The sequence below is a fragment of the Leucopleurus acutus genome (assembly GCF_964270905.1).
Source record: "Leucopleurus acutus genome assembly, chromosome: 10".
In the NCBI taxonomy this organism is placed as follows: domain Eukaryota; kingdom Metazoa; phylum Chordata; class Mammalia; order Artiodactyla; family Delphinidae; genus Leucopleurus; species Leucopleurus acutus.
The window spans coordinates 78759023-78781264 of NC_139153.1; the positions used below are offsets into that span (position 1 = coordinate 78759023).

A 22242-nucleotide genomic window follows, 5' to 3' on the forward strand; every position below is an offset into this window, starting at 1 on the left:
CAGCTGTGGTGTGAGCTGGAAGTTGTATGGCATGGGTAGCAGCTGGACTAAGCTTCATCAGGTGGGTAGCTATGCAGCAGTGCTGCCAGCACTGTTTCAATGGGCAGGCATTGCCAGCCAGCCATGAAGAGTCCTTCTGCCTTATATGCATGCACTAAGGTGGGCTCCCCAGTAAGGATGCTAAAAGGCATCTAGCTGACAATTGCAGGAGGAGGCTCGGTCGTATTAGAAGTAGTCTGAATCTTGCTGTGAGTTCTTAACTTGAGTCTGGGGGAGTAGACTCTAAGGTTTTAGAGAGAAGGCGGCAATAAAATCAGTATTGCTTGTCATTCTGAATTTTTTATTTTGCCGTCTTATTGCAAAATCACAATCACAGTCAACTTCCAGGAGGCTAGTATTTGAAGCAGAATATATTTATTGTAGGCTATCCCATTATATAAGTATCCCAGTCTTTTTATTCTGGTTCTGGAAGTTTCAGTGAAAGAGAAGAAGAAAAGCTTTCTGTAGCTCATGGGAAAAGGGGGGAAAGGATGAAAGAATATACTATTTGTTGAATGCCTACCCTGCCAAACTGAGCTGGCTGTTTTACATGTAAGCAGAGAAGAAAGCTAGGTTTTTGTTTTCCCATGAAACTTAGCAAAGGCTTTTTGATCTTAAGGTTCTGAGTCGCCTTTCTGACCCAGAAAATGAAGACCAAAATCAAACAGTGCGTTAGGTGTATACGTTATTATGCGACAGGGAGAGAACGTTTATTGAGGAGCTGATCGCATTTTAGATGTTGTACAGAACACTGTGGTTGCAACAAAATTAATTGTATCTGTGCAGATAAATCTGCCTAGAACACTGAAGCTATCAAATCTCCATCTCTTCAAAGCCCCATACCTATATGGCTCCTTATCAGGAATAAAACCACTCACAGATAATAGTTCCCTAGGAGTAAATTTCTTGTCTTATTTTCTCTTTTCATCTCACAGATAAAAATTGTAATATGAAAAGATAATTCTTCCCAACTGTCAGAAACCATTAGAATTTCTACAGCCTGACGCTCTTTAAGGTAAACATGCCGTATGCATTTACTGCAGTAAACTCATCAGATTTACATTTTGATTGTCGAACACTGTACAAATTGCACATAATTGCCTTCTCTACGGCTACACTCTTGCTATTTGAAACTTTTGAAAATCTTCCTCATCTGGAATTCAGTAAGCGATTAATCTTCCCATCAAATAAGGGGACAGGAAATTGTCTTTTGCATTTGTATCCTGTGAGGACACTACTAATTAGAAGCCATTTCCTGCTCTCTGACCGCTTACTTGCAGCCCTCCCTGGAGGTCCAAGAGAGGCCACGTGACAGCACTTGAGCTGAAGCCCTTGGTGGTCAGCAGTACTTGTCTACACGCCCTGTTTGAAGATAGTAGGAATCCAAATTATTTCCAGATCTGTGCTGTCTGTAGAGGAGGGTTCCTCAACCTAGACACTATTGATATTCAGGCCAGAAAATTCTTTGCTGTGGGGGCTTTCCTGGGCATTTTAGGATGGTTAACAGTAGTCCTACCCTCTGCCCACCGACGGCCAGTAGCAACCCCCCAAGTTTGACAACCAAATGTCTCCAGATGTTGCTGAAAGTCCCTGGGAGGCAGAATCACTCTGGTTGCAAATCACCGCTCCAGAGCAATTGGAATCACATTAAGTGATCCAAGCAAGGCTGAGCTCACAGGCAATGTTCAAATACAACCATTTGGGTGAATTTCTTCCCTGTCTCCACACAAATGTCAGGAAAAAACTGATTCAGGCATTAGCTGCTCTTCCAAAAGTTCCTTCTGGGTTAGGTGGAATCAGAACAGGGGCTTGACATCTTCTATCCAATCTCCCTGCAGGTGGAGGAAAGGTAGTTCTAGCTTCCATTCGTAAGTTTCCAGAGTCCACATCTTGTTTTCTTTCCAATATATGCAGTTGGTGGCCTAAAGATGGTAGGTGTAATTTCTAGGAATGGCAGTGAAATTTATCTTTGGGATCAGTAAGAATTCAAATGAATATATTCTTTAGCTTCCATCATCATACTTGAATGAGCTCAAAGAAAAATATATCTTTCAAATATGTGTTTCCACTTGTGGATGGCAGATTGTCTGTAGTTGGAGGATAAGAGACACCTGACCCCAATACTCAATAATAGTAAGTTTCTTTAATCATGTGGTCCACTATGCATACACTTGACAGAGCAATTTTAACACTACAGGTGCTTATTTATTTGCATATCTGCCTCCCACTTGTAGATGTCAGCTTCCACATGGTGGGAACCATGCCTGTTTTTATCTGTGTGTCCTCATTATCTAGTACAGTCATGGAACATACTGGACCAACAGCACTAGACTATAAATTCCGTGAGAGTGGAGTTCTGTTTAGTTGTGTTGCTGCTGTTTTTCTCCGGGTCCTACACAGTGCCTGGCACGTAACAGGCATTCAACACGTGTTTATGGAACAAATGCATGATTGGTAGCCACACTGGAAGACCGGTTGAATCCTGGCTGCACAGGTCAAAGAATTTTGGCTTCATAGTTCAAACGAATCCAAACTAACTCACTTTAACCTGTTTCAGCTAGGGTTTGAGGGAAAAGAACTTTTCTCCTTTTTAAATGTGCTTTCTTCATAGGCAACCGAAAAGAGAATTCAGTGCTTGCAAAAGCACCAACATATTCTGATAGACGAGTGCAAATTGGTGCAAACATAGTTTCTTCCGATGAATGAAGTTTCCTCTATCTGATGCAGCTGAAAGGAATGAACACATGTTTATGTTACTTTATTAGCGCCTCCTTTCCCCCACATTTTGTTTTTAAAGGCAGTTTAGCATAGTGATTAAGAGCGCCGATGCTAAAGTCTGACTGCCCGAGTTCATACCTGGTGTGAATGTGTAACTTTCAAAAATTGCTTAACCTTGCTGTACTTTAATTTTCGTATCTAATAGATAAGGTAATTTTCTTATCTAATAGATAGCCGAGTTTAAAAATACTACCCACCTCATAAAGTCAATAGGAGGATTAAATGAGTAAAAATGAATAAATGTGCTTAAAACTCCTAAATGGCATGCTGTGTTAAACAGTACTTTTTTCTGACATACATATTCAATCTGAAAAGTACTAACATACCAAAAAGTACTAACATACATGCACACTTACACCTATATATAAATACATATATATCTATACCCTGACCCTTTTTTATTTGCATACATTAGTATATATTAATATATATTATATATTTTATATATATATATACACACACACACACATACATACACACCTTGGTTATATATCCTTATCCTGATATGTTTATATATATTATATGTAATGTAATATATATATTTTCCAGGTGGAGGAATTAGATAAATTCCTGTTTCTCCAACTTTAAAAGTATGTGAACAATTGATAAAAAGCAAAACTCTATAGAAAATCCTAGAGAAAGAATATCCAAGTTGTCAGCTTTGAAGGCGTGAAAGCCTCACGCCATTGCAGAGACATAGCTGGCCTTGTGGCTTTAGCAAAAATGAAATGCTAATGAAGAACGCAAAGGGAGCAGCTTTAGGGGAAACAAAGGAATAATGTAGCACAAATTGCAGACTCGGGGCCTTCCATTTTGTAAATATTTGGGTTGGTGGAAATTTGTTAATTGAGGCAATTGATTTTCACTTGAAAATGGTAGCAATATCTAATTCATTAAAGCCTGAAATAACATCCTTTGGGCCAAATGGGGTTATTTCATTCTTAACCTCTTAGTGATATATTAACAGTAGGAAAGCATTTGGACGCATATCTTAAAAAGTGCCACATTAACAGGAATTCACGCTGGAAAAAAATTAAAAGAACCCAAATCTGCACCCGCACTTGCTCTAAGAGGGGAGGAAGCCCCCATGTATTTTAAGGTCTGTCTGTGTTTAATATTGCCAAGCCTACTTGAGTGATAAATGTAACTATATAAAAATTACTTATTACAAGCTGTCATGTTGCCTCACTCACATCGGCTGGGCTGCAGGCGTTGTACATAATACTTGAATCTCTACCTTGACAGCGTCAGCTGCACTGGCTTTAAAGTAAAATGCTTTCAGTCATGAATACAAAACATAATTTACCTTTCCATAATACTTCAGTTTGAAACAAGTTGGAGAGCTCGTGTTACCGTCAGACCAGTACCTGTGCCGCGTGGAGAACCAGCAAATTCCAAGCTGTCATCTGAAAGTCACTGCTGCTCCCCTGTCGTCCCTTGGAAGCAAACTTAAGCTGCTAAGTTGTGGGGCCTCTAATTTTTAAAGTTGTATTTATGTGTAATTCCTTTTTGCAACTCCGCAGTGACAACATGTTGTCAAGACGGATTAGCTCGTTCTCTAAATTGGTATTTGTATTGGAATTCCTGGCTGAATGGATTTTTCTCCTCTGGAAGCTCCCAGACTCCTAGCAACAGTTTGTTGGAGAGGTCAGGAAGCATGAACTGATACACACCCACTCCTTAAAATCGAAGCCCGGACTCATCTGCAAACGATGAGCTCTCTGAAACCAGTAAACACGTTTCAAACCAGTGGCTCAGCCCAGCGAGTGAGGCCCCAGCGGCCTTGGACTCCTGGGTTAGTTCCGAATGTCTGCTTAATCGAGCTGCTGACTACAACGTGCGGACGTCAGCCAGATGGAAATTAAATGTGAAGGTTCCAAGGAGCCTCTCCGCGGCACGGCTGATTCATTGTGACTGTTTGCGTGGTTGGTCGTGATGCAGGCAGTATGTGAGGCTGCGTCCGCGGGGACGTCTGCCCACCAGCTTCCCCGCCACATCGTCGGCCAGGCCCCCACCAGACCGCGGTGGCGCTGGATCTGTAGACGCCTCGCGTTAGCCCAATTCCTTTTGACAATGTTCACATTCAGTTAGGGCCCAAAGTGCTTGTACTTGTCAGTCGAAATAAATGATAAAGAAAATATCCCCCCCCCCCCCCCCCCGCCGTGGAAAGCGAAAGGGAATGGCCACTGGAAGGACTTTTCTTGCCTGATCCTCCGTGCGCCAACCTAAGCACCCATCCTTAGGAAACAGCTCCTGCGTTTGCAACTTCTCCTTCGCTTTGGCAGATAATGAAGGCTGGAGAAAAGACAGCCGACCTGCAGGGGCATTCAGTATCACGAGGTGTTCTCTTTTTGAAATTTTAGGACAAGTGAAACATTCTGAAGGAAAACAGGCAGGGCAGCGTAAGTCTTGCTGCTTAGACAACTCCCCCTGAGATGCTGGGTGTGGATTTCATAGTTTGCCCGTTTGTCTGTACAGCACCTTTCGCTGAGGAACTTGAAGCAGCATCCAACCAAACACTACTTTTCGTCTTTGTAAAAGCCCCATTGGTGCACATGGTAACCTTTTAACAGCAGCTTGAAGGTTTTCCACCCTGGAGCTCCAGACCTCTCCTGTCCAGCTCTTTCCTGAGGCACACTCTCCTCCCTCCCCTCCCCCAGAGGGACTTGTCTTAGGCAAAGGTACCCCATCCTGACTTCCCAGCTTCCCAGTGCTGCCATTACACCTAGTGTACCAGCCACCCACCTCCTCCTCCTTCAGTGCCGCCTTCTCTGATTGATGGAAACAAGTTTTTCTTTATCATATGAGGTACTGAAGGCACAGAGAGTAAATCCCCAGTTAAAGAGGTAGAGCCCCTTCCCTCTCAGGTGTGCCTCTTGTTCCATATACTTCCTCAGCCATAAGACGCCTGCAATGGACACCTGTAATAAAACATCATGTTATACCCCCATTTCAACATTTGTTGATTGATATGAATGTTGCCAGTGGACTCTTTCTCCTGCTACAGTTATCTCTTTTCTGCACATAAATAGAGTTTCACTTGGACAGTATGTTCTTTTAAATGTATAAGACCTTTGGAGAGTGCCCATTTGAACTTAGAAGCATATGAGCTGTTGTTGGGTCTAGGTAATTTGTTTTATGTGAGGTCTTGAATGAGTCCTAATTGGATATGAATGTCTGCTAAATAATGTTTGCTTGTTTTCAGATACTAATTTATTTTTAAACTATCTAAAGATTGAATGGATTCTTACTGGGTTCTGGAATAAAACTTTAGTATGAGGTAGTTGTATTAGATCAGTTGTCAGATCTGCATTTCTTTTGTCCCACTGATGCCACTGAAATCACATTTATTCATTTGTACCTTTATAAGTGTTCTATTAACTTCTTCTAAACTTATAGTTGCATTGCAGTAATGTTGTAGAGCATTGTTTCACAGATCACTTCTGATTACCCCTGTTCATAAACATGCCTCTGCACCAGGTAAGCTGATTATTCCAAGTAGAAATTAAATTCTTTCCATACATTTAAATCACTGTCACATGTAGAGATACATCAGAGCATATAGCTCTATGGAAAGCAAATAGGGTCAGCTGGAATGTAGGGAGGGAGTACCTATTCATTAAATAAGAATTAATTCAGAATCCACTCTGGGTTTTAATAACTCTTACTAGGTGCCAAGGAGGTGGTAAGATAAGCATATATTATTTACTGCCAAATTGAACAGTATGTTAATAAGTACTGTAGAAGCTCAGAGAAGTGAGAGATTAATGGCTCCATATAAAGGTAAAATGTGAGTACAATTTGGAAAAGCAGAGTGGAAGGGAGAAGGGGGTGCGGCAGTTACAGTGTTTGCTGTTGAAACTGAATACAGTATGTTTGGAAGACCCCAAGGAGATCAGATTGATCGGAGTAAGAAACTTGGGCTGGGACAAATGGGAGATAGAATTGTTCAAATGGGTTTAGAAGAAATATGACTGTAGAGGAGATGCTGAGGAGGTTGTATTTATCCTGAAAACCACAGTGAACCAAAGATTCACTTGCCCTGATGAAAGTGTGTGTGTGTGTCTGTGTGTAGTGGGGGGAGGTTAATACTTGCTGAGTGCTAACATGTGCTAAGTATAGTTCTAAGTGTTCTAAGTATATTTTGTCATTAAACCTCATAATGATGAGGATGAAATGGCTATAGTTATTCCAGTTTTCCTATGAATGCTAAGACTGAGAGAAAACATATTCCTGCCCTAAGGCTGTTCAGCAAGTCATAGAAACAGAAGCTGGATCTTAAACTACTTGGCACCTATACTACAGTCTCTAGGGTCTCTGGGGACATCCTTTGACTCATCATTTAAATATTATGGCTCACTAGTTTGTAGAACACGCCAGGTAGAACATACTGGGCAGACATTTGATTTAACACATGGCCTAGAAGTGCCGCTTAGCAACTGCTTGCCAATTATAATGTTACTGGAGCTGGTCAAAATGATAGACCAAGAAAAGGAGCACAGTTCTTCAGTTCCAAACAGTGTTTCATTTAGACTCTCTCATCTCTTGACTTCAAACACTTTTGAAACTTTTCAACGCTTCATTATGAGTTTCTAATAATTATGATACATTCAGGACAGACAGACTGATGCTAAAATATTGTTGCACAGATAACTTTCTTTAAATCATTATTGGGCAGCGTGGCAGCCTGGAGAATGTGCCTGGTAGACCTCTTGTTAAGAGTGAGGTCATTGACCAAGGGCCCCAGATGCTGAGTTTTGAAATCCAGATCTATGTTTGCCCTGAGGCCACGCTGCCCAGTGGGCTGCTCCTGCAAAATCAGGATACAAGGGTGCCTGGAGGACACTGGACGTCTTTGACAGCTGACTTTGCCTGACGTACGTGCCCAGGCTTTTGCCCCACGTTTCTGAAACTGCAGGGCCACCCAGGTCACTTCCACTCAAGGGTCTCTCACTCTCCTTTCCTCACCGTCTGGTGGCTCTCCTGCCCTTTTCAGACGCTCTCCCTATTTCCTTTCACACAAGCACTTCCCGTAATAAAATTCTTACACATTTAATCTCATTCTGAAATCTGCTTCTTAAAAAGCCCAGACTAACAGAGATGTTAATACAACCGTTCATTTTCTCAAACATCTAAAATGTGGGAAGTAACATAAAATAAATGTAAAAGCTATATAAGACATTGATAAATGGATTAGAATGAAGTTCACACAAGAATATTTTAAGAGTGATTTTAGATTTTTTTCTTGGTTTTCACATGACTCTTATTTTTGAAAAAAATTGATGTACAACTGTAAAAATATTTTGAAAAGAAAATGTCTATTATCTCATAACCATAAAATTTATTCTCATTTTTGCATATAACTTATTAGCCCTTGACTCCATGTATGTGTTTTTATGTAATTGGCTAAAATATGCATACCATTTTGTTGTCTGCTCTTTTATGTAATAAACATTTCCCCTGTGTCTACATAGTTTTTTTTTTTAACATCTTTATTGGGGTATAATTGCTTTACAATGGTGTGTTAGTTTCTGCTTTATAACAAAGTGAATCAGTTATACATATACATATGTTCCCATATCTCTTCCCTCTTGTGTCTCCCTCCCTCCCACTACATAGTTTTAATATATGTTTAATGACTGTGTGATAACACAGTAGTTCCAAATTTCAAATTTGTTATATTATTCTCCTATAGTGAACTTTTACATTGTTTCCACCCTTTTTTCCCCTATTATAAATATTCTACTATGATCTTTCTTAAAACATTTTGGCTATGTTAAAATATTTTCTGAGCATAAATTCTGAAGCTAACGTTTACAGGGCCAAAGGAAATGATAATCTTCATGTCCCTTGCTATACTTGGCTATTTTGCTTTTCCAAAAAGGTAGCACCCACATAAAATGAGAATTCCAAATTCAGCTTCATCCATCAGCACTTGAACCTTGGGTATTACATAATGCTTTTCTCCTCTGTTAAGTTAAAAAAAAATTGCTGTACACCTTCTTTAATTTGTACTTATTTAACTATTAACAAAGATAAACTTTCCAATTGACATATAGTCCAGAGTAAAAAGAAAAAATTACATTTAATTAAGATAAAAGCATTTACAGTAGATTTGAATATTGTTATCCAAGCAGGAATAAATATATATATTTTCATTATAGGAATACTCGCTTTGTGTTTTTTTTTTTGTTTTTTTTTTTTGTTTTTTTTTTTGTGTGTGTGGTACGTGGACCTATCACTGCTGTGGCCTCTCCTGTTGCAGAGCACAGGCTCCGGACGCGCAGGCTCACCGGCCATGGCTCACGGGCCCAGCCGCTCCGCGGCATGTGGGATCCTCCCGGACCAGGCAATGAACCCATGTCCCCTGCATCGGCAGGTGGACTCTCAACCACTGTGCCACCAGGGAAACCCCGATGCTTTGTGTTTTTAAAAGAGTGTTCCTTCCCTTGAATATCAAACAGCTGTTCTTTTTTAGTTCCATAACACCAAGACAAAACTGCAGCCACATTTTACACTAGCAGGTAGAACCCATGCACACTGTAGATAACATTATTTAGCATCATTTATTTAACATCTTTTTACCCCAGGAAAGCAATAGCAGAAATCAGAAAACCTCATACAGGTTATATAACAGAATCTCATCCTCCCTCATGCATATTCACATTTCCAGGACCAAATAAGAACATGTACTCAGACCAGCCCCCTCTGAAGCAAAGGCAGGCAAGACTGAAATTCCATGTGGGCACCAGAGTCTCATTTCACTCCTGCACATGGTGCCTTCTTCCAGAGAGCTGTTAGTTCATTTGCTTGAGGAGCTGGAAGATAATTTCCACCTTTTTCATTTGTTTGTTTGTTTATTAGGGGTGGGCAAGCGCTGAAGGAGAATTAAGGAAGGGACAGTTTTGGACTATTCATTTTGAAAATTCTACCAGGGATCTTCCTGGGATTTTTTCTTAATGAAAGTAGTCCCACTGCTGGCACTACTGCTAAAATAAGTTTTCCAAAACCGCCCATTTTATAAATGAAGCAACTGCAATGTGAAATATGTCTTCCTCAAATCATATAACTATTGAAATAATTATGTAGTCACTCAAATAAGTTTTCCTATGACGGACGTTATTACTCCCTCCTCTATTCTCCAAAGCATTTTGCATATAGTTTTATTATTTCATTGCTACCTCATTGTATTTATAGTTCGATTTTTATATGCCTAACTCTCTTTATTGGAATGAAAACTCTTAGTTGCAATGTGTTGGTTATTATTTTATCCCATGAAACTTCTAATAAACTAACATTCAGAGGATGCATCCCATTTGGCAGAAGCATTTTATGTGCTTGGTATCATTTAATGATACGAAATGAAATGAAATAAGCACTATTATTATCTCCATTTTACTGATGAGACTTGACGAGGTGAAGACACTTGCGCAGGGACGCACAGTCGCTTAGTGGCAGAGGTGGGATTCACATCAGATCTGTTGAACTCCAGGATTTAAGTTCTTTATTACAACATACTGGGTTATAGCAGAATATCATATTTATGGTATTGCCTTTCTTTTCTTAATGAATGGCCAAGCCTGCGGGAAAACTTTGGCCCATGTGTTTGGGACTTTTAAGAATGTCCAAATTGGGACTTTCCTGGTGGCACAGCGGTTAAGAATCTGCCTGCCAATGCAGGGGTCACATGTTCAAGCCCTGGTCTGGGAAGATCCCGCATGCCTCAGAGCGACTAAGCCCATGCGCCACAACTAATGAGCCTGCGCCCTACAGCCCGCGAGCCAGAACTACTGAAGCCTGCGCGTCTGGAGCCTGTGCTCCGCAACAAGAGAAGCCACTGCAGTGAGAAGCCTGTGCACCACAACGGAGAGTAGCCCCTGCTCGCCGCAACTAGAGAAAGCCCGTGCACAGCAATGAAGACCCAGCACAGCTAAAAATAAAAAATAAATAAATAAGTAAATAAATAAAAAGGAGTCAGTGCTGATCTAAACAAACTTAAAAATCAGAGTTGAAACAGTACTAATGCATTTGATACAATATTTATTAAAAAAAAAACAAAGGAGTGTCCAGATTATCAGGAGTCCAGGAGTGCGGTGGCTGGGTGATTCTGTCTCAGGATCTCTACAAGGCTGCGATCAAGGTGTTAGCCAGGATGCAGTCATCTTGGGGCTCAGTTGGGGAAATGCCACTTTCAAGCCCATTCACATAGCTGTTGATAGGACGCAGAAGATCCACTTCCAAGTTCACTCACTTGGTTGTTAACAGGCCTCACGTCCTTGCTACACTGACTTCTCCATGAGGTTGCTTGCTTTCCCCATAATGAAAGACTTGATGGAGAAAGGATGCGATGAGGAACCTACAAGATGGAGATTGTAACCTAATCTCGGTGACGTCTCATTGCTTCTCATGTATTCTGTTCAGTAAAAGTGAGTAACTCACTCCAGCCCACACTCAAGAGGATGGGGATTCTGCCAGGGCATGAATATCAATGGGGCAGGAATCATCGGGGACCATCTCAGAGGCTCCCCCTACAAGGAGAAAAGTGAAGCATGAAGAGGGAAGTAACTTGTGGCTAAGTCACACATTAGGTGTATCTGACTCCAGTGTCTCAACTCTTGGCAACTACATTTTACTGTTACCATAAGTACGTTGTATGCTAGGAAACTCGATAACATACTTGCTAGAGAAATACAAAAAATACTATTAACAGGCTCCTTTAAAGACTTTTATGAGGTTAAGCATGTATCCTAATGCCTGCTTTTAATTATTCAGTTAAGTATCAGTACATATATTGTGACAGAAATAGCACGTTTGTCAAAATTAAATGTAATCCCTTTAGAAAATTTCAGCTTACTATTCAGCAGTCGGATTATGTTCTGGTAGTAGCTTTGGTCAGCTTCCGTGATGAGAAGCCCATCTGATACAATTTAGTTCAGAGAACTTGGACAAATGTTAGTTAACAAGTATGGCATCCCTGTGTACCCGGAGCCCTACTGTACGAGGGAGATGATGCTTTTTCAAGGGGACATTGAGAGGCACATCTGTAATTTCTCCAACATGTAACAGATCTTTGCATATATGTAGCAGTTAAGAAAGCTCAAGTGATTTTAGGATAGTTTCACATTTTCAGGACAGCACTCATATTTATTTCCTAGGTGTCTCCTGCTCTGTGGGGTACTATGAGAGGCTCCGTGGGAAAAAAAAAGTGTCGTGGAATACGTTTTGTGAATAAGTTTGTGAAATGCAGAGTGATCAGTCTGTGTTGGACGTAGTCATAAACTGACAAAAATCAGAGAAGGGATTTGTGGTATCGTAGTTGTGACCCCCACAAACCCTTTCAAATGAATTGCTGCCTCCCAGGGAAGTGAGCGAGAGGTGGACGGGATTTCTGTAGGCTCTGCTGTAAGGAGGTGAACCTGTCTTGTTCCCTCTTATCTTACTGTCCTTTCAGTGGGGTTCCCACCAAGCAAACCATCCCCTCATCCCAAAGAAAAGCAGTTCCATCTTTTTCTCTGTGTTTCTCCCTTGACACCGGCAACCAGGATGTGGCAGGCTGTGTTCTGCCACCTTTGCCTCAGTGGCAATGACAGACTTGAAATGGTCAAAATCATATGTAGCTTTTTCATCAGTTTCAAAGAGGGATGCTCATGGACCACTGAGAGGAAAAAAATGATGAATAATAACAAAATATTACAAGGTGCCACAGAGGTTATGCAGATGTATAAAATCCTTACAAAGTGCAAAAAATGAATGATTTCACAGAACATGCTGAGTATTTTCTCTTTGTGCCCTTCAGATCTTCATCCTTCTCCCTGTACTCTGTGCACTTGGAAGCTGAAGCTGACTTCCATGGAATCACTGCAGCCTTCTCTTGCAGTCTGGCTTCCTCTTGGGTTTGGTCAGTTGGAGGCACCAGCAGAGTGCAGAGTGACAGAGGTATTTATTCCCCTGGTTCCTGCCCTGTTGGGCCACAGTTTGCTTTTGGCTGCATGTCTCACCAGCTTTTGGAAAACTTAGTTGTTTCCTACAGCTAAGCGCTCATTGAATCTAGTACTGGCTTCACCTCTTGCCCTGGAGGGTTTCGCAAGGTTGCTAGCCTTCATGGACTTCACCATTCCTTGCTAGTTTCTCTTAGCTGCGCCCTTATTACACTCTCCTTCATTTCTCCTTCTGAGTATGTCATCCCCTTCCTCCTTGGGTCCCCAACTCTAAACAGACTAAATAAAAGTATGAATCAGTGTGATAAAGGACAGCGACTACAGTAACTAATCTAGCTTAGAAAGACATCTGCACAGAGAGGGCTGTATGTTCTCAAAGTCATTTCTGAGAGGAGTTTTGAACCTTTTCAAGATAAACCGAATATGTGCACTAGTCATGTGACATTTATCAAATATCTCATTGAATTATTGGCTTCCTTTTCATTTGTGTATGGGTCGTCTCACCAAGAGGGAGAGGGACAATTAAAAGCAAAATGAACCAAAGCAACTGTGTATATCTCCTACTGGTAGGGCTTCCAGATTTAACAAAAACAAAACGAAACAAAAAACATGATTCCCAGCTAAATTTGAATTTCAAATGAACAATGAAGAATTTTTTAGTATGTCTCATCGAAATAATTTGATGTGAACATACTTATACTGTATTTTATCTGGAAACTCTTCCTACAGGGCCTTTTACATAATGTGCTTTTGATACGTGCTTCTTGATCAATAGATTTAGATGTTACAGAAAACAGAAGTCCTCCAAAATAATCAGGCACTGGCCAAGGATTGCTATAGGCAGAATGTGTCAGAAATCATCAAGCTTTCCTGAGGCCACACACTCCATCTCTACAGGCTCCCTTGGTCGTAACATCATTCTTCTCATCACCATGTATTATTTCTTATTTCCTCTGGGCTGTGTATCTTCTTAGGGAGGCTGGGGAGAAGGGTAGAGTAAAGAATGTAAGGTTTGGATAATTCTCCCCGTGGGTAGCAGGGAGACCTTGGACAAGTCAGCTAAGCCCCACATGCCTCAGTTTCCCTAACTGTAAAATGGCAGTGAATAATGACTTATTCCTGAGAAGGTTGACTAGGGTTAGAGCTGGAGCACGACCAGCTTAGTGCACTGACCGGAACATAACAGACACTAAAATAGCATAACTATCATTATACAGGTTGATGGGTGAGACACAGAATTGGCTTCTTGGTAACACAATGTGACTATTCATGGGACAGAGGAAGAAGTCTTACACATTTAGGCTATTGCTGGGAATATCAAATGCTATAATAAATCCCAGAAAAAAATTTTTGTAATAGTGTCCTTTCAGGGGGCATAGAGATAATAACAGGCCAGTAGCTTGCTTTTACAGATAATGCTATCTCTTAACTGAGGAACCACCTTTGAAGTAGAGAAATTATGTAAAGAAATAAAAATTGGACCTTTTGATGACCCTTTACATTTTATGATTGTATCATTACAAAAATTTATTGTAAAATTTTAACCAATTCTGATAGCATCAGCTATGAAAGAAGCATTTTAAAACATGAATTCAGATCTTGTACCTTAGCTAAGAGAGCAGTTAATTTTTATGAACATGATATTGCTTCGAGCTTTCTTTTAAGCATGATGTCTTTAAGTATATCCTATAAGAGAGCCTCCTCAAACATGTACATTTGCAAAATCTATTTTACCTGCAAATCTTGCCAAATATCTATCACTTCTGCTCTATTTTTTGTTCTCAGAAAGGTATTTGACTCCACCTCAAAATTTGAAAATCATTAAAGAAAAATAGTAAGTGATTACAATAATTCTTTAAGCTTTCAATTAATGTGTGGTTCCATTTGACAGAATGAGATGGAGGAATTTCATTTTATAGATTTGCTTGTTGGGGAGAAGCTAATGTACAGATGGTAAAAGATGGTTTAAAAGGATTAAAGAAAATAAGAACCCTTTGAGGATGTAGTTCATACCTTTATGTATAAAAAGTTTCTAGTTTCTACTCTTATTTTAAAAGAGTTTGCTTTCTGTGGAGAAGCACCAAACACATGGCCTAATTCTATAAATGACTTATAGGAAAAACTCCGTAGATGGGGAATCAGCATGCCAGGGTGAGTTTTGGTTCGTATCTGTAACCAAGCATTTGAGGTCTCAGTTTCTTCACCTATAAAATAAGAGATGCTGGACTGGATCTTTTCTCCAAGCTATTTCTTGATATTACGATTCTCTACAATATATTTTGCCCAGTGTAGACAAATGATTACTTCAAAGCCTGAATTAAGTGCAGTTAAAAGTCCTGAGAACTAGACTAGTTGCCAAGAGATAGCAACATCTGAGGAAGCCCATCCTACTCAGAGGGGTCCCCTTGGTCCTCTTGGGTCACCTTAACGCCTCTGCAGCGTTGCCTCATGCCGTGGGGTCCAGGTCTTCCTGTTTCTGTGATACATGTTCTATTAAAATGCTGTCTAGGGACTCAGACCTGGATAGTTTCAGTGTTATTTAGGCTGGAGAGGGAGGCCCAAAAGAAGCCAGTGAGGGATCTATCTTAATGAAGTCAGTCGCATGGTTTTCTGTGAGGCTGAGCAAAGGCAAGCTGGTAAAACACTGGTTTTGCACTGCTGTCTCCATCTTTCATTTCCATATAAATTCAATAACAGTCTCGAAGCAGCAGCAGAAACAGTGCACTGAACAAAATCCTTTCAAAGAGCTCATTGCTTGAAGAATTTCATGAAGCAGCAGCAGCTATGTAAAGCGGCATGTGTGTCATTTTCCATGAGAGGACTGAACCGAAGAAATATGCTTTTTCGTTGGTGTTATCTTCCTAAATTCTAGATATCTTTATAGATGTGCTATAGCTAGAGCCCAAATATTTGTATTCCAAATTAGCTTTTAAAAGATTCCATCCTTTTTATCCCCAACCAAGAGTTCAATAAAAACAGTTTGGACTAGCTAGCATGATTTTATGGTACATATCACCAGAGACCAAATATAAAACTTGAGGAATACGTTTTGCAAGAGAATTATATCTCTTTCCACATATTACCATTTTAAAAGCCTAGCACTTCAATATTTTTCCTCAGTCATCATGGTGGCAAATTGCTACATGAATAACTGTCCAGCTAAAATTAATGATCACTAGCAGTGAGAACGCAAATAGTCAATTTGGAATATATCAGCATGTCTCTTTCTCTTTGGTGCCATAGAACGAGAACAACAATTAAAAGAACAACAACAACACCTGGTTCCCATTTAAAAAAAGAAGGATTGAACTGTATATTTGCAAGGCTGACCTCCCGAGACAGAAAGGTGAATAAGAGGTTGTGTGTTTGTGAGTGATGCAAACAATTTTCAGAGCAATGCAATGTTTGTTAATAAGGGCAAATTGTATTTTAACCTCTTCTTAGGCTGGGCTTGGAAGTTTTGAAGTGCTATTTGTCATATCCTGATATGACAGATATGGAAAGCATCAGGGCTTGGGGCCCATGCACAGGCCCAAGGACACAAGGATTCTCAGTTCCAATCCTGTCTCTATTCACGGTAGCCAACAGTAAGTAGTTCAAGGAACATAACATGTTAGGATGCTTCGGGTTCTCAGTGCCTATCTCAGTTGGCTTAAAATTAGCCCAGAAGATCTGTAAAATAAGGATGTATGAACACTCAGAAATAACATTCTGAGAAGTGCCGTTAGAATAACAACACCATCTCTTCTCTTTGAAGGAATCTATCATTTAAAAAAAATACATATTCCCTGGATAACAGTTATGTATCATGTATTACCAGTGAGAACTTTGAAACTAAACTATCAGTTATCCTACTTTGTGACACCTGCCTAATTGTCAGGTGTGCTCAAGGACCTTGTAAAGCAGCATCTTTGTCTATCTTCTGTTGTCAGTGTCAACCCCCTGGGGGCAGAAGCATCATCTTCAACTTCCTTCATTACCAGATAAGTAGATAGCAAATGCTAAAAAGGTTGGCTGACTGACATATGTTGGCCACTGAGAAAATTAAAATTAAAAGGTGGAGTTATTGTTTAATGGCTACAGAGTTTCAGTTTTGCAAGATAAAAAAAGTTCTGGAGATGGATGGTGGTGATAATTGCACAACAATGTGAATGCACTTAATGCCTCAGAACTTAGCAGTGGTTAAAATGGCAAATTTTATGTTATGTATATTTTAACACAAAAATAATGGAGTTATTAAAGGGGAAGGAAAATAGTGAAAGGGAAACTCAGGCTTATTTCCATGTTTCAGTTCACATTTGTTGATTCTTTTCTCTTTTCCTGCTTTTTCTTTGCTAACATCAGAGTGGCTGATCACTGAGCAATGGGGCTGTTAAGATCTGTCATATATAGCCTGAAAATGTTTCCTTTCAAGTATTCTTGATTGAATTGGAAGTTTCTTATTTTCTTATCTGATTTGATACAGTCAAAGAAGAAGAGAGCGAGAAGGAGAGAGATAAAGGGAGAGAGAGAAGGAGTGAGAGAGAGAGAAAGAGAGAGAGAAAAAAACCAGAAAATGACCAAGATTTTATTAATTGGAGGATAACCACATCTAAGCCAGGGCATGTACCACTGATGGAGATGCCCGACTTTCTGATCCAGTATCTGTACCACTACTGAGACCAACTTCATCTTTCTGCAGTCACTCTGGGGTCATACCTAGATCTTAGTATCCTTTTTCAGATGTTTAGGCAGAAGCCAAGAAGTTCTGAATTCACAAGAGAACTGTGACCCAAAAATGGGGGGCAGAACCAATGAAATTTAGAAATAGATACTTTAGATCCAAAAAAAGGAAAGGAGAAAAAAAAAAACCCTGCCGTATCTCCAGTGATGAATCTTTGTGATATGATTAATCTGTTATATTTTAACTGTTCTGGAAAAACTGTTCTAAGCATGTAAACATTTTCCTGTGTGTGCTTTAAAGCAATAGCTATATATATTTAGTTTGCATAAGTGGATGTATCATATAGATATATAAATAGATACATAGATATGTAGATGTGTCCATATACTGCACAGAGCAATAGATTAGTATTCACACATTTCCCTCCAAATTTCTTTGGTATTCTTAAGATATACATTTTTCACATGTTAAGATATAAAATATGATTTTATGCATTTTTGAAACTATTAGAATGAAATGAAAAAGCAATAACAAGTCAAAGATGTTGGCTTATAATGAACAAAGCAAAGCTGGTTTGGAATAGTTTGAATTTTTACATAGAAGTTGAATGTTGTGATTAATTCCCTTTGTTTCTGTTGTGAAAAATGCAACTAAATGAATTTCCTCCAATAACAATCCTTCAAATACATGAACTAAACTTGATAGCCTATTATTTGGTGTTCATGTTGGTGGAATGCCTGAAGTGTGTTCTCGTATAAACCAGCTAGTAAATGCAAATTTAGGTAAGATTTTTGAGAATACACATTTCTTACTGATTTCTTATATGGTATAAAAGATAGAGTATTCTGTAAAATAAAAGGACTGGCTAGAAACTGAGCATTCTTCTTTGAAAGCAGTTTTTGACCTGAATGTGTCCTGTGGCAGGTGACAGGTATCATGATATCCTGACCTATTTGACTTATTTAATCAAAAGTTTAGTGCAGGGCTTCCCTGGTGGCACAGTGGCTGAGTGTCTGCCTGCCAATGCAGGGGACGCGGGTTCGTGCCCCGGTCCGGGAGGATCCCACATGCTGTGGAGCGGCTGGGCCCGTGGGCCATGGCCGCTGAGCTTGCGCGTCCGGAGCCTGTGCTCCGCAACGGGAGAGGCCACGGCAGTGAGAGGCCCACGTACCACAAAAAAAAAAAAAAAAAAAAAGTTTAGTGCAGAGTAGAGCATATATACTATTCCCTGGATACAAGAACAGACACAATGAGCTCATTTCATAACCACTTCCTCATCAGTGCCCTTCTGAAGGCTAAAATACAGAGGTGACTCATCACCTGAAGTCTGTACTGAAGACACTACAGCAAGTAATGGACATCACAGTTCAGGCCCCAGGCATCACCTCCTCCTGGACAGAAGGCACTGGAGACTGCCTTAGAACTCACTGCTCTTATGCTGTATTAAATATGGTTAGGAATTTTATAGCAAAGAAGGTACAATCTGTTTGCAGGACATATATTAAGCTAACCTTAAAAATGCATTCCAATATACATTAGGTGCAAACTAATACTGTTTGATTCCTCTTATATGAGGTACCTAGAATAGTCAAATTCATAGAGTCAGAATTTGGTAGATGCCAGGGGCCAGGGAGTTGGGGTGGGGTGGGCAGGGGGAATGGGGAGTTAGTGTTTAATGGAGACAGAGTTTCAGTTTAGGAAGGTGAAAAATTCGGGAGAAGGATGATGGTGAGAGTTGTACAGCACTGTGAATGTTCCTAGTGCCCCTGAACAGTACAGCTAAATGTGGTTCAAATAGTATGTTTTATAGTATGTGACTTTTACCACAATAAAAAAAAAAACATTGATAAAAGAAGAGTATGGAGCCAGTCATTTCCCATACATCCTCCACTTGGCTTCATTAGTTTGATAATATCAGTGTCAAGGTTTTGTTTTTCAGAATAAACAAAACAAGATAAACATCATCTTTTGGATATTTTATTTCTGTGTCATGTTAAATATGTCGTGTCTCTGAATCTCAGATTCTTCACCCCTGTAATGAAGGACTTCAAGCAGATATACCCTAAAAAGCCGTTTTAACCATAAAAATTGTAGATTCCAAGGCATAATTGCTGTTGGACATAGACATTCACTTAGAGTTCTTTCCCTGAAGCTCCAGACAGTGAAGCTCAGCTGTGTGTGTGTACTCATCCATACTTGTGTTTGATGGGCATGGGAACATGGGGACATTTTCCTGGCTAGTTACCCTCTTCAGCAGATGGTGTGGGAAGCCAGACCCTCACTTAAGGAGGAAGATCCTCCTTGGTGTAATTCATGTCTGGTTTTATCTTCCTTCTTCCAGAGCCACCCTTCACCCCAGGAAGAGAAGGTACATGGACACCCTCATCATCTCTAAACAACAGAAGTTACTGCGTGGCAGGAGGTAGGTGCCTGTAAGTTCTGCTGGGCAGTGCGGTACTGGAAAGCGTGGCTTTTTGTCAATGCTAATTGGCCACGATGGTGATGATTGCGGATGACTTGCAGCCTGAGGAGGGCCAGGAAAGGTGTGAGTTCTACATGATGATGCATAATTGAATATTGCTCCTCTCAGCCTTGTGAACACCAGGTCTGGCAGGTTTGAGTCAAGGCCTGTAAGTTGTTTTGCCAGTTTCCTTCACTACAAGTAGCCCAGGCTGGGCTGACCTGTGCCTTCGCTCGTCCCTCTGGCAGCTGCCCATGTGCAGGGCATGCTTCCACATGGCACATCTGCTGTAGCCTCACAGATTTCTTCTTCTGCTTCAGATCTGTGTGTGATGAAGGGTCCTTTTGTGCAGAAATCATCCAGCCTCCACCACACAGTTCAGCAATTTTGCTGAAGCAGTCTCGGCTGCACTTGGTGAATCAGAATGACATTAGTAAGCTTGCTTTGTTTCTGCTTTGCAGAAAGAGTAGTCACAGCAACTACCCTTAGCTTGTGCTATGGCCATATATTTGACACCTTCTTCGTAAGACCTCTGTGAAGAAAGATCGTGTGAGTCTTACCTACAGTAACAAAAAACCTTTCCATTTTCTGTGAAGTTGCCTATTGCAATTAAAGCAAGGAGAAGGTTTTTCTTAAATATTTATTTATTTTTTGATTTGGCTGTGCCGGGTCTTAACTGCGGCATGAGAGAACTAGTTCCCTGACCAGGGATCAAACCTGGGCCCCCTGCATTGGTAGCTCGGAGTCTTAACTGCTGGATGACCAGGGAAGTCCTAAGGGGAAGGTTTTTGATGAAAAGACAAAACTTGTTTGGTTGCTCAGTTCTTTCAGCGTCTTTTATTCAGGTTCTTTATCTTCTATTTGTCTGAGTTTGTCAGTTGCTATTTGGCATATGAACAGTGGGACTAATAACCTTTTCTCAGTAGCACCTACTCTGATTTTCACTGTACTGTGGGGGAGTCAACACTTTGCAGTGTTTGTTGGCTCTGATAAGAAGCCCTAAGCCTGGAGCTGGAGGGAATTCCAGTGCATCCTTTGAACTTCCTTTGTCCCCTGTGATTGTGCTATAGCAACTGCATACTTTGGGGCTCTTTATTTGTATTTCTGACTCAGACTGACAGGCTGAATGCTTCTTGAAGATAGAGACCACAAATCACTTTTGTTTTGTATTCCCCTTACCTGTCTTTGTGCTCGTTTGAGAAGGTAGATGTATAAGTGCATTAATTGATGAATGAATGAATAAGAAATTTAGGCCTAATATTTGATGTTGACGTTGTTTATAAATGATGTTTTAGGTAGATAGTCTAATAATCTGAAGGAGTTTCCTTCATAGATCTTCAGATGCTAAATAAAAGTGCTTGTGATAAGTTTTAACTTTCCTGCAACTCCAAGTTCTTCCCTCCATCACAACTGCACTACCTTTATTTGCCTCTCTGCCAAGCCTGGAGTTCATGGATGGCCATACTCTCATGGCCACCATAAAATCCCTGACATCTCCAATAGCTCCAACCAATTATTATCTTCTCTTCCTTGAAATTCTCTCCTTTCTCTTCTAAGTTGCACCTCTGACCTTCTTCTCCTCACTGCTTCTTTCAAAAGACTGTTCTTTCACCTCCCCCAATATTGGTTTTCCTAAATATTCAGTCTCTGTCTCTTTTCTCTCAATTTTTTCCCTCTCTTTTTGGGGCATCATCTATCATTCATCATCTCTACTCACACTTGTTTCTGTTGCCCTGCCTTCTTTGTTATGATCCAGGTCCACATTTTTATTTGTTCATTCCACAGTCCTAGTTAGGTGTCCTACCAGCTCCCCAAACTAAACATTTCTTCAACTGAACCAATTTTCAGAGACCAGTTCCTTCTCACTTTCTTAGTTCTGTTGAGAGCACTTCTTTTCTCCTCATCCTCTGGCTCAAGGTCTTGGTATCACCTTTGATTCTTGTGCTCTCATTCCTCTGTTACCAGTGGGAAAGTCCTACAGATTCTGTTCCCTACCAATGTATGTGCAGTTTGTTCTCCCCACTTCATAATGTATTTACCTCACAACTCCTTATCTTTCAAGATTCAATTTAACTAGTCTCCCTAACACAGTGTTTCCATGTAATAGATGCTCAATATATTGGCCAGTGAATGAATGAATGATGTGACATGATCCTCCTCCTAAAGGAAATTCTGCTATTTTTACAAAAAGATTGTAATACTTTTAAATTTAAGATCAGGAACTATGTTTTGGAAATATTTTATTCCCTGTACTGCCTATGATGATGTCTTGTGCATATTGGAACTTAACCATTTTTGATTGAATTTGATGCCTTACTTTTTTTTTTTTTTTATGCTTAAAACCTGTGAAGCTACTACTCTGC

At 40.2% G+C, this 22242-nt stretch overlaps 1 protein-coding gene across 1 annotated transcript in view; it reads left to right on the top strand.

Moving 5' to 3' along the window:
* LOC309966802 (uncharacterized protein) overlaps window positions 1-22242 on the top strand; it is a 288055-nt gene that overhangs the window by 157750 nt on the left and 108063 nt on the right. Inside the window, exons 2-3 of the mRNA XM_082847113.1 lie at window positions 12614-12753; window positions 19760-19840. Coding sequence (XP_082703239.1) covers window positions 12614-12753; window positions 19760-19840 — 221 coding nt within the window. The remainder of the gene's footprint in view (window positions 1-12613; window positions 12754-19759; window positions 19841-22242) is intronic.